This window comes from Neoarius graeffei, chromosome 23, assembly GCF_027579695.1.
Source record: "Neoarius graeffei isolate fNeoGra1 chromosome 23, fNeoGra1.pri, whole genome shotgun sequence".
Lineage (NCBI taxonomy): Eukaryota > Metazoa > Chordata > Actinopteri > Siluriformes > Ariidae > Neoarius > Neoarius graeffei.
In genome coordinates, this window is record NC_083591.1 from 39326431 (window position 1) to 39340278 (window position 13848).

At 41.8% G+C, this 13848-nt stretch overlaps 1 protein-coding gene across 1 annotated transcript in view; it reads left to right on the top strand.

The window, feature by feature from the left end:
- rorcb (RAR-related orphan receptor C b) overlaps positions 1-13848 on the top strand; it is a 49856-nt gene that overhangs the window by 20413 nt on the left and 15595 nt on the right. Inside the window, exons 2-6 of the mRNA XM_060906141.1 lie at positions 124-209; positions 3709-3850; positions 4171-4617; positions 8103-8224; positions 12747-12879. Of these exons, the coding sequence (XP_060762124.1) occupies positions 124-209; positions 3709-3850; positions 4171-4617; positions 8103-8224; positions 12747-12879 (930 nt within the window). The remainder of the gene's footprint in view (positions 1-123; positions 210-3708; positions 3851-4170; positions 4618-8102; positions 8225-12746; positions 12880-13848) is intronic.

Genomic DNA, 13848 nt, shown 5'->3' on the forward strand with positions numbered 1-13848 from the left:
TAGCCCCTATTATATGTGTGTGTGTGTGTGTGTGTGTGTGTGTGTGTGTGTGTGTGTGTGTGTGTGTGTGGCTTCCTGTCAGGCTCTGAATTTGTTCTGTGTCTATTCATGATATTTCTGCAGCTCAAATAGAGGTGATTCCATGTAAGATCTGTGGTGACAAGTCCTCTGGGATCCATTATGGTGTCATCACCTGTGAAGGCTGCAAGGTAAAAATTGTTTTCCATCTTATTTTCCATTTTCATGAATTTCAAATCACAGCCCACAGAATAGAATCTTATACAAGACCAGATATATAAGCCATATTTGAAAAAAAATTCTTAAAGAAGCACTAGCAACATAATTATTTGTCTATGTATGTTTATATATACACAGTCGTGCGATCAAAAAGCTCCGAGACAGTTCCTTTTGCGAGCGAACAGAGCAGGGTACGGTTATTTGCATGTACGAGGAGCAAGCAGTAACTCAGTGCGTTTACATGCACATCCAAATCGAGCTACTGTCGGTAATCGAGCTAAGGGTCCCAGCAGGGGTGCCAGAGAAATCCAATCCTACATGCACACAAGGAAATCGAGCTATTGTGTGAGGTACATTGTGCCCCCGAGCCACAGGTGGCGCTACACGCCCCATCGTGTTGGTACACTTCCGGTTGTCGTCATGAAGAAGAGCTATTCAAGAGTATAAACAAAGTTATCAGTTCCTTGTTCACAAGAAGAACGACGACGAGGACAGCAACATCGATATATATATATATATATATATATATATATATATATATATATATATATATTAGTGCTGTCAAGCGATTAAAATATTTAATCGCGATTAATGTCGCGACTGTCATAGTTAACTCGCGATTAATCGCAATTTAATCGCACATTTTTGTCACATGAAAAACCATTGTAATTCTCTTATCAGCATAAAAAAGTGAATGGGCTTGCTCACCGTTCGAACTACGGGGGTACTCGGGGGATCCGAGATCCCCTGAAACAGACATGAGATCCCTTGAAAACATGATTTGGGAAATGTTGGGGGGTCTCTAAAATATTGGCAAAATGATGTTTATTGACATAGCAATCGTGTGTAACGGGAAGTATTTGCATATCCAAAGTGAGCGCGCAATGGAGATCCGCGCTCTGAGACAAGCGCAAGCACCACCCCCCCAAGGGAAAAAAAGGGGCCCCCCGAAAATATCGGCATAGTTCGAACACTGGTTGTACCAATGTTTTTTTTTTTTATTGCAGAGCATAACACGTCTTGTCACAGCCACTGCAAAGTCGGGCTGGAGCCGCCGATGGGAAAACGAAACCTAAGCCGAGCACTGTGGCTCTTCGTCCCGAGGCGCGGGGCTAGCGCGCCCTGCCCGCGCTGGTTCTTTGGGGGGAGGGCAGAGGACTCTGGCTGTGCGGGGCGTGGCATTACAGTCTAGCTGCTATCGTTTTTCTAAGCAAAGTCTCTGTTCCAAGTTCCTGGCAGTTTCAAAAGCTTATGAAAAACCTACATCATGTCACAGAGCGTTAATCTCGCAATAAAAAAATTATCGCCGTTAAAATTGAGTCAAGTTAATGTGTTAATAACCCGACATTTTTGACAGCACTAATATATATATATATATATATATATATATATATATATATATATATATATATTTTTTTTTTTTTCCAAGGGCGGCACGGTGGTGTAGTGGTTAGCGCTGTCGTCTCACAGCAAGAAGGTCCGGGTTCGAGCCCCGTGGCCGGCGAGGGCCTTTCTGTGCGGAGTTTGCATGTTCTCCCCGTGTCCGCGTGGGTTTCCTCCGGGTGCTCCGGTTTCCCCCACAGTCCAAAGACATGCAGGTTAGGTTAACTGGTGACTCTAAATTGACCGTAGGTGTGAGTGTGAATGGTTGTCTGTGTCTATGTGTCAGCCCTGTGATGACCTGGCGACTTGTCCAGGGTGAACCCCGCCTTTCGTCCGTAGTCAGCTGGGATAGGCTCCAGCTTGACTGCGACCCTGTAGAACAGGATAAAGCGGCTAGAGATAATGAGATGAGATATATATTCAGCTCCTTAAGCTGAATGAGCATGAACTCTATCTCCTCATTGCTCCAGAAGTGCACGTTTTTACTACTGTTGTCATGCCGACCGAGGCTGTTGTGTTTCCCGCTTGTGGTCTCGTCACTCGTCACTTCCGGAAGGGGCAGTGCTGAAGTAAGTAGCTCGACTACGTAGCTCAATAGGGTTTACATGCACTAAGTAGCTCGGCTACAATCGCATAATCTAGGTCGCGTAGCTCGATTACGAGAAATCCAGTTCGGTTCGATTTCAGCCGAGCTAAGGTGTTTCCATGGCATTTAGAACTTCGATTTCAGTCGAGCTACGGCAGAAATTCGATTTTCTCTATGTGCATGTAAACGCACTGAGTAACTTTTATGAGTCAGTACACCATGTAATGTTGCGCTGTCAACATCTGGACCTGTGTTACACGATTTTGTGATAACGTGCATACGCAGGTTGCAATTTTATGCAGAAAACAAGCATCAAATTCTCTGTCAAACCCAGGAAATCGGAAACAGAGATGCTTCAGCAAACCTACAGCAATGAAGCAGTGAGTAGGGCGAGGTCTTTTGAGTGGCATTCGCACTTCAAGAGGGGCAGAAGTCAGGGTGATATTTTCGAGAGTTGTACTTGTGAAGCATTGAAAGGGTCTGTGTTGCCGAGTTCCTGAGTTTGACACAGAATTTGATGTTTGCTCTCTGCTCAAATTTGAGGTCGATAGTACAATTGCAAATGTCCATACATACATTTTCACAAAAACGCATGTAACACAGGTACTGATGTTGATAGGGTGACGTCATACTGACTCAGAAAAGTTACTGATCACTCCTTCTGCATGCTCCATTCGTTCGCAACAGGAATAGTTTTGTCTCGGATAATGGTTATTTCACGAAATCGAGTAGTGCATGAGCTGATAGCCAACGAGGCACGTAGCACCATATTGGCTATAAGTGATGTACGACGAGATTGAGTGGAATAACTGTTTTATTCTATCCACATTCAGTGGATTTTGAGAAACAGAGCATTTTTATTTGATTTTTTTTTTTTTTGCAAATTCGATAAAGAAAAACTTGATACAAAACGTCCGACAAAATAATTTCCGCTTAGAAAGTAAACAAACCGGCAAAATGACAGTAGCAATTTGTGAAAAATGTGATAATAATTCTTTAAAAAATTTTAAAAGATATGTTCTTATCATCACATACTTTCGTTCCATATTTTGTTGCTTTTTTGGGGGTTTTGTTTTTGAGAAGAGTTTTTATTTCGTCCTCGGTTGTTTCAGTAACACACTCCACCATTTTCTTTTCTTCTTTCTTTGGCAGTCGGCAAACCAACTTAAAGGTGCATTACTGCCACCGACTGGGCTGGAGTGTGGAACGGACGATACGGGGGGGGGGGGACTATATTCTTTTATTTAGCTATTTCTGTTTCTTTTAAATACTTGATAACTAAGTGATATATCTGACTTGATGCGCTCCGTCATTTTGTTTTTCTCTACTCACGGACTATGAGCTGATAGCCTAGTAGTAGAGTAGCCAATCAGAGCATGCGATTTCTTATATCCAGTGAATGTGGATAGAATATATATATATGCATTCTATATCTAATCTATTGACCTATAAGCAACATCATTCATAGCATCATGAAAGATCCTTTTTGTATCATTTGCCAGGGATTTTTTCGCCGCAGCCAGCAAAACAACGCTATGTACTCATGCTCTCGGCAGAGGAACTGCCTGATCGACCGCACCAACCGCAACCGCTGCCAGCACTGTCGTCTCCAGAAGTGCTTGGCACTAGGCATGAGCCGAGATGGTAAGATATCAACCTTTCCACGACATATAAATGAAGTTGAATTGAATAGAATTGTATGCGAGCCACCAACTAGCAGCTGTAGATCATGATGAAGTTCAATCCTCTGGTACATCAAGCTTAATTAAAGTTGAAGGTGCTTTTTTTTTTGTGAGGTGGCTGACTGATTAATAATCCAAAAGTAGTACATAATATGACTTTGGTTGAATTAGAAGTGTAATTCTTCAGCAAATTTCTGGGAGAAGAACTCTCACTAAATATTACAGTACTCGAGGCAAAATTTATCAAACCAATTTAACGTGTTCATGTTTGTTCTCCCATAGCGGTGAAGTTTGGCCGCATGTCTAAAAAGCAGCGTGACAGCCTGTACGCAGAGGTGCAGCGGCACCAGCAGCTGGCACGGGAGCCCATAGAGGCGGGCGAGGACAGCGGACACAGCCGCTCGTACAGCAGCACAGGCTCCAACACCACCCTCAGTGATCTAGACGACATCACCACACTGCCTGACGGCCTGCTCTTTGACCTACCACTCACACCAGGAGAGGCAGCTGAATACTGTGCTCTCGAGCTGTTTGAGGGCGGGGCCAGTAGTGGAACAGCGAGTGCAGTGAGCAGCAGCTCATCCAGTCAGAGCTCTCCAGAGCCTAGTGTACTGGATATAGTAGAAGCAGGTCGGGTGAAGCACGAGTACCAGCTGCTCCCGGATCCCAGCCTGCTCTCACACAGCCTGCTGGGGGCGCTATCCAATGACTGCTCTCTGATCGATATCGGTGAGTGTTTGGCTCAATATAGATGGTCCAGGGCAAGGTTTTGATACAGAACTATTCCAAACACTGGTCCTGAATGAGTTCCTAGTTTGCAGGGGCTGTGATGCAAACTGCAGGTCATTCTGTTTGATCAGTCAGAAATGTTCAGTCCGATTTAGTTCACCCTGACAGAAAAAACAAGTTCCTGAGTTTCCATATAGGTTCCTGCACTGGAAACGTTTTTACATTTCGCATCGGGAGGGAACGTGAAACACAGCGATCCTAGTGGTAGCGTTCCTAAGCCGAGAGCCATACTATTGAAAATCCCATAGACCCGATTTTTAAAAAAAATCCCACGAAGTTATGACGTGGAACTTGTACACCCCCAAAAAATATGTTGTATATGTTGGGATTATCTACTAACTGTGAAAGTATCAGGTGAAATTTCGCTGTCTTTTAAAAGATCGAAATTGCACCTAACCTGTCAGAAACGGACTACAACCAAACTGTCCAGTCAGAGTCGCTCATATTACATCAGCAGTAGGCTTAGCTATCCCACGACCGGGAAGATCTGTGTATTTTGATCATGCTATGTTCTGCGCCAGACTGCAACCACCGGTCAGAGACAAATGGTTGCAAATTTTTTACTTGATGCATTTCTTATTGGTACAGAAATACTCTGCCAACCACGCTATACAAATCAGCATGTTGATGTAGGCTACTCGCCGGCCGCTACCTGCTACAGATTTGGAAAGGCGCTAGACTTGTGGTGACGTCGCATACGCGACGTCGGGTCCGTGTAGTCTTTGATCAGCTTATTAAAAAACATTCAAAACAATTCAAATCGGTGGAAAAAATAAAGTATGATCACCAGGATCGATAGAGCTGCCCGACATGCACAACATATGGAAGCCATTGTCTTAACTTTGCAGTGTAACCCGAAATGTAATTTTTTGAAAAGATATTCCCATTAATTTTGCCATAGAGGTTGGAACGCATCCAGTAGGGGGCGATGAGATTACTTTCTCTCCCTATTCACACATAGAAACAAAAATTCTATTACTTCTTCAGCATAAATATGTTAAGGACATATACTTTAACATATCATTACCTCGCCCACGACAGAGTAAGCAGGGTGAGGGATTGTAATCAGTGCGGTTTGTTTGTTTGTGTGTGTGTGTGTCTATTAACAATCTAGCATCTAGACGGTGGTACCGATTGACTTCACATTTTCAGGGTAGGTGGGCAATGGTCTGTAGATTACCTGATTAAATTTTGGGGGTAATCGGGTCAAGGTCACTGGAAAGGTCAACCTTTTGGTCAAAATAACATATTTTCCATTATAACTCAAAAACGGTTGCCGATAGACAAATGTTTACTTTTATGAGTGTATAGGAACTCCCATATGGCCTTTCATTTGGCACCATGATCTTTGACCATGAGTGACCCTGAAAGGTCAAACTCAAGGTCACAGATTTTCAGAGGGCTGTAACTTGAAAACGGTTGATGGTAGACAGATATTTACCCTTATCAACTTATAGGCAGTGCCATATGGGCTTTCATTTGGCACCATGATTTTTGACCTTGAATGACTTTGAAATGTCAAACTCAAGGTCATGGATTTTCATAGGACTATAATCGGACAGCTGATAATTGAGAAATATTACCATTATCAACATATAGGTATAAAATAAGTGTTGCCGTGCGAGGTTTGTTTTGCCTGGTGACACTTGTTAATGATGTGTTCATTTTAATTGATATCTTGGGAGCAGATTAGTTATTGGAACTCTAATGTTGAATCTGGAATCGCAGCCATGAGTCATTTAATTGCCCAAACCTAAGCAGGTAAAAAGTGACAACACAAGCCGAGTTAAATATGGATAAGGTGTGGTTCAGTTATGTGTGATTCTAGAAGAAGAAGAAACCTTTATTTGTCACATGTACACTTCAAGCACAGTGAAATTCATCCTCTGCATTTAACCCATCTGAAGCAGTGAATACACACACATACCCAGAGCAGTGGGCAGCCACACTACAGCGCCCGGCGAGCAGTCAGGGGTCAGGTACCTTGCTCAAGGGCACTTCAGCCCAAGGCTGCCCCACGTTAACCTAACTGCATGTCTTTGGACTGTGGGGGAAACCGGAGCACCCGGAGGAAACCCACGCAGACATGGGGAGAACATGCAAACTCCACACAGAAAGGCCCTCGCCCGCCGGCCACTGGGCTCGAACCCAGAACCTTGCTGTGAGGCGACAGTGCTAACCACTACATCACCGTGCCGCCCCATTCTGAACTCGGCCCATTATTCTTGCGCAACATCGACTCAAACGAGAGGCAGTATTAAGTCCAGCACCGCTGTCTAACAGCTTATTTTAACCACCATATGTCACACTGGAATTTAGAGTTTTGGCCTTTGTAAATAACTCCAAAAAACTATGGAATTCCACTTGAGACCAGTAGTAGATATGCAAATATGTCACTGCTTATTAATTCATACTGTGGGCTCTTTTAATTCAATGAAATTTTTTGTTCGGACATCGGTGGAGAAGCGTCTTAATCAAGGGCATTACTTATCTGGACAATTGATTTTTTTCTTTTTTATTTATGGATAAAAGGTCAACATCTGAAACTGGTCAGATTTTCTTTCCAAGACAATGCATCAAATAAACCAAAACATTGTCACTGTTCAAAAATTAAAAGTGATCAAATATCCAGCACACCTCAGAATAGTAGCGCATTACTTCATTAAGTTGTGAGAATCTGTCAGAGCACAAGAACTATAAAAACATAAAATTCAATAACAGTATCTGGATCAAGTGTTATTTTATTAGCTTTGTAAGGCGTTGTGTTTAAAGGTATTGATCTGACACTGTGATAAATCCCCATCTTAGACTCTTCTATTCAAGCAAAATCTGCCAACCTGGGAGGTGTGAACTACAGTATATACAGTTTGTCTACAGTATATGTGTCAGCCCTGCGATGATCTGGCGACTTGTCCAGGGTGTGCCCCACCTCTCGCCCATAGTCAGCTGGGATAGGCTCCAGCTTGCCCATGACCCTGCACAGGATAAGCCGTTACGGATAATGGATGGATGGATGGATGGATGGATGGATGGATGGAGAATAAAATGATGAGGAACACACTCTCACATTCTCTCCTGATATACTGTATCTGAGTTTGAAATACAAAAATAATGCATTTGAAGAACTTGTTCCCAAATTAATGAAGTACATATTCAGTCCATATTCTTAAGTACATATTCCATCGGTTCCGACTGTACACCCTCTCACTATGAATTATTAGTTCAGGATTGTCAGTACCCATGTCATGACCATCATATTTTAACTTCTGTTTTCCTCCAAAATCAGTAACATTCTTAATTTTTTTTCCCTCAGAACCCTCTGTTTTAATAATGCCCATTACAGTGTGTTCTTTGAAATAGTTATCGCTGATGTTGTATCATGTTCTTATATGATGTAACACGAATGTATCGATCTTTGTGTCCAGAGCGGGTCACTCAGAATGTGGTGAAATCACATTTAGAGACGTGTCAGTACAGCGCAGAGGAGCTGAAACGACTCACTTGGAACCTTTATACGCCCGAGGAGACCCGCTCATTCCAGCTCAAGGTACACACAATAATCAGCTGCTATTCAGCTTATTTCATGCAATGACAATAACATTGATGATGACTAGTGATTTTGGGATCAGACTGTACGAATTCAACCTGATTTTAACACGTTATGTCTGAATATGAACGTTGGGAGCAATGAATGGGCCTTGTAGTGTGGCATAATTGAAGAACAACAATGTACTGTCACGACACAGTGATGAAAAGTCTAGCATGTGAGAATTTTTTTGTATTTTCTCACCTGCTCCTACACTGTGTTCCTTGACATTCTGTCTGTAGCCATGACTGACAATTTCTTGCCCATCTTCCCCGAAAACACGCAAGGATGTGAATGATGATTGGTCGGGGTCACACTTGTAGTGTTGCCAGTCTCCCAACCAAGAATTTATGGCACTATGATCGCCTAATCTGACATGGCGATCATTTTGAAAGACAAAAAAAAATCTTGTAATTTGATCCCAGCATTAGGCAAATGAATAGCGGATGAATGAGAAAGCTGAGCGTTGAACTGTGTCCTTAACTAAGTACTATTTTTATTGGCCTTTGATGTAGAAGTGAATATTATAGAACCATGTTATAATCACTGTATTAACTAGGTCTTAACTCTGGCTCTGTTTTATACCTGTAATGCTAGACAAGTAAAACTTTGAGATTTGGTTTGTTTCCTTTTGTTCCTGTTTTGTCATGCAGCAATGACAAAATCTAACATATTCTCTGATAATGTTGCGTTATCATATTATTATTATTATTATTAGTAGTAGTAGTGTATATATATGTATATGTGTGTGTGTATGTGTGTGTGTGTGTGTGTGTATATATATATATATATATATATATATATATATATATATATATATATATATATATTAGTGCTGTCAAGCGATTAAAATATTTAATCGCGATTAATGTCGCGACTGTCATAGTTAACTCGCGATTAATCGCAATTTAATCACACATTTTTGTCACATGAAAAACCATTGTAATTCTCTTATCAGCATAAAAAAGTGAATGGGCTTGCTTTGTACCAATGTGTTTTTTTTATTGCAGAGCATAACACTACGGAGCCGTAGAGGGGACATGGTGAATAAAAAAAACAAAGCGTGGGAACGACTTATAAGGCGTGTGCACGAGATATTAATGCGCGCGCACGAGTTATAACCCATGCGCACGCTTTGTGTTAAGGCGTGCGCTCGGGTAATTAAAAGTGAGGGGACGAGTTACTATGGCTCCGTATAACACGTCTTGTCACAGCCACTGCAAAGTCGGGCTGAAGCCGCCGATGGGAAAACGAAACCTAAGCCGAGCACCGTGGCTCTTCGTCCCGAGGCACGGCAGCGCGAGCTGCCCGCGCTGGTTCTTTGGGGGGAGGGCATAGGACTCTGGCTGTGTGTGGCGTGGCATTACAGTCTAGCTGCTATCGTTTTTCTAAGCAAAGTCTCTGTTCTGTTCCAAGTTCCTGGCAGTTTCAAAAGCTTATGAAAAACCTACATCATGTCACAGAGTGTTAATCTCGCGATAAAAAAATTATCACCGTTAAAATTGAGTCAAGTTAACGCGTTAATAACGCGACATTTTTGACAGCACTAATATATATATAGTAGTGGTAGCAGGGCTCTACGTTAACTGTGAGACATGGTTGCCCATTCGGGCAACCATTTGTAGAAATCTGGTTGCCCGAACTCAGAACATGGTTGCCCAAATATTACATACTTTTTTCCTTTGAATATGCCACAAACACATATGCTTACAACACAATGTTCACTCGCATGCTCTACTAATGCCTCTTAAAAGCTTATTTTGTTGATTTTCTTATCCTTCTTTGTGTTCCCTTGGTTTCTGGGTTCAATTATATCGTGTCTAACCACTTTTTGTGTAAACCACCATGGATGTGCATTGTGTTCTTCCTTTGTGTGCTCATAATTCTATAGTTCCACAATTACAATTTGCTCTCTGGTGATGGTACCATTAAGTTTTCATTTCTACGCCATTTGAACAAAATAATTGGTTTCAAATTTGCACATTCATACCTGTCCCAAGTCATTAAATTTTACCTCATACAGTTTCTTTGAATTCACTGATGAGCTTGATTGAGTTTTCTTTTTCTTCTCTTCCTGGTCTTTGTTTATTTTAAAACCAAATTTCTCCAAACCAGACATAATGCCAAAGTTTGTGACTTTAATGTTTATTTTATTTTTTTTATTTATTATTCAACCTTCTCAGACGCTGTCTGTATCAACAAGCATTGACACTAGCGCCCCGTGCGAGTAATGCGGTAATTAGTCATGTAGTGAAGGACATACCAATAGAACACTGAATATGCACTACGCGATAATTATTAGCAATGGGAAACTGCATTGCGAGCCCGCGATGTGCAAATGTGAATTCCACTAGTTGTTGAACATCCCGTAATGATAACATGGACGCGGTCTTTCCGAGTCAAACAATCGCAAATCGTGATGGAATTTCATCATAATATGAATGAATAAACATCGTTTTTCACGCAAGTTGACATATTTGGGTAGTTGCCTGATCGGGCAAGCATTTGTGAGAGTCTGGTTGTCCGAATCTATTGAATGGTTGCCCCGGGCAATCGGGCTACTGTTAATGTCGAGCCCTGGGTAGTAATATAAATATGGTCCTGATCAAAATTAAGCCATATCAGTTTGGTAACTTTTTAGACATTTTTAATGACTTTATTTCAAAAAAGAGCCTAATGACAATTCTGCACACTTTTTAAGCTGGCAATAATGACTGTCTTGCACTCGACATGGCTCTCCTAGCTCACAACACAGCTGCTGATTAATACAAGTTGACAGACTTGGTTTTGTCGACTCACCACCAGTGTGTAAAACCCAAATGAATTGTACTTGAGCCCTTGTTCCCTGCAAAGTCACTGATCACTATTGTTTCCAGTGACCAATCACTGATCACCATCATCCCCAATAACCAATCACTGATCACCATTGTGCCCAATGCCCAATCACTGATCACCATTGTTCCCAGTGACTAATCAGTGATCACCATCGTTCACACTGAAGTCATTGATCACCATTGCTCCCTATGACCAGTCACTGATCACCATCGTTCCCAGGTGGGGTTTACATTAGACCGTATCAGCGGATCATCAGATTAACGTTTTTAAAACGATTAGTGTGCACACAGCAACACCAATACACGATTTGCGTGCACACAGCAACACCAATACACGGATACGCTCGACTCCGCAGGCATCCTGCGCTCCGAATCACTCCGCCCTGAACAGTGAGTGCCCTCTGGAGGGTGCGCACTCCGGCCTTGCGCAGCTCACAGAGCGTGCGAGTGAAGTGCACAAGCAGTGATTCGGGACTGAGCCGCTGTGTGTGTGATCCCAGCGCATATCACTTACCACTTGCAAGTGGAAGGATGGCAAGCCTAAAGACAATCATAACTACACAATGGGCAGTATTTGCATCAGTATTTGCAGTATTTTCATACTTTTATACTCTTTAATGAAAGGTGATACAAGGCGGAAGTCCGCGCCGTTTTTCAGCAGTCGCATCACATGACCAACGCCAGCGAATCAGGAAGGTGGAGGTCACAGTGACGTTGTCCAATGACGACGCCAGCTAGAGCTCAGCACAGCGTATCCGCGTATTCTCAATGTTTACACAGCACCGGACCAGACACGATCTGGATTGAATACGTGGACCCTGGCGGATTCCCGTTTCCCGGCGTTTCCAGGCGGTTTAATGTAAATGGACAGTGCATCCGCGAAGAAAACGAGACAGATACGGTCTAATGTAAACTTGGCCCCAGTTCCCAATCACTGATCACAATTGTTCACAATGACCAATCACTGATCACCATCATTTCCACCGAAGTCACTGATCACCATTGTTTACATACATTTCCATGCAATTTAATTTAGACACAGACACGTACATATGCGTGCTTACTTTTTTGTCGACAATCTTGATTTAAAAGAAAAATAGATTTTTTTTAAATACATACTGTATATAGTTGGAGCGAGATTATTTTCCAAATAAATATGTAGTTAGTTTGTGGTGCCATAAACATACATGACCTCTATCTATTCTGATGTCTTCAAAAAATGCTCCTTCTTCATCTCATATGATTTGATATGCTTATTAGTCTATGATCTCATCTAGCAGCTTCTAGTGACTTTCTGAACATGCATATTTTCTGAGCATAGCTATTTTCCTCTCAAAGACTTGGCAAAACTGGATGGATAGATGAGTGCTTGCATGAATGTTTGGATGGATGTGTGAATAGATAAATATATGGCTATGCAAGCTGGATAGTAATAAGTCTGTACTTTAAAGCTACATACTTACTAACCGGGCTTTGAGTGACCATTTCTTTGTTCCTGAAACACCAGACAAGCATTACATGCATCACTGGCTCAGCATTGACAAAAGGATTAATTCCCTGACGTATTCACGTTTGATCTTTGGAGCATGCATTCAAGATCTATCGCATTATCGATTGTCTGATTAACACATTGATCATGTCGTGTGCAGTCTGCTGAGTGGATGTGGCAGCAGTGTGCTGTGCACATCACCAACGCCATCCAGTACGTCGTGGAGTTTGCCAAGCGCGTCAACGGCTTCATGGACCTCTGCCAGAATGACCAGATTATCCTCCTTAAAGCAGGTCAGTGGTGCAGAACACGGCACACTGACCACCACTGAACTTATATTACATACATATATACACTTTACAGATTTCTGAAGGTCAGAATACAGCATTTTGCTCAATTTAAGTTTAAGACTTAAAACGAGTAAGTTGAATCAGAAAGGGGGATCATTAATATTTAATAATTAATACTTAATACTTAAATAGACTAGCAGAAATGGTCTGGTTCAGCTAAGTGAGGAATAAAACATGACTGGGCATGCTGTTATAGGAAAATCATCAACAATGAGGTGATGTAATGCTGACAGCACATCACAGAATGTTTTATTCCTTCTTATACCACAGCAATTCGCCAACCTCAACAATAATTTATATATTAAAGTGTGAGACATAGTTTTTATCCAGTTATGGTTGCATTTAATGTTGAAGTTAGGTCTTGTTATTGCTTACAGTATAGCACACACTAAAAAACAAAACACACACACAAACAAAAAAACCTCAGCTTGTCATGCTGGAGAGGAACTGCAAAATGCAAAGACCTCTGTCCTGAAGAGACAGACTTTCCCATGGATGAAAATTTAAAGCTGAACCTCTGATCATTACAAAGTGCTGACACTGGAGACTCCTTCCTTAAATGTTCACTAAAGTCAACATTATTTGTATTTGTTGATTTAAGCTTCGCGAAATCAACAAATTTGATGCATTTTAGCTTCATTAAATCAACACCGACACTGATTTTTAAAAAATAAATATGTTTACATGGCATGTCTGCCCCAAACGTCTCTGTGTAAGTTACTATAGAAATGATAACATGTTTGAAAGAGCAGATTAAGTATCACCCTGCGAGATCAACACCATCTGTCCAGTCGGAATTTAGGATTCAGCAGCGCTGTGGTATAAAGCACTATCCACATTGGATATGAGCAATGGTGCGCTCTGATTGGTTACTCTACTACGAGGCTATCAGCTCATATACCGTGAGTAGAG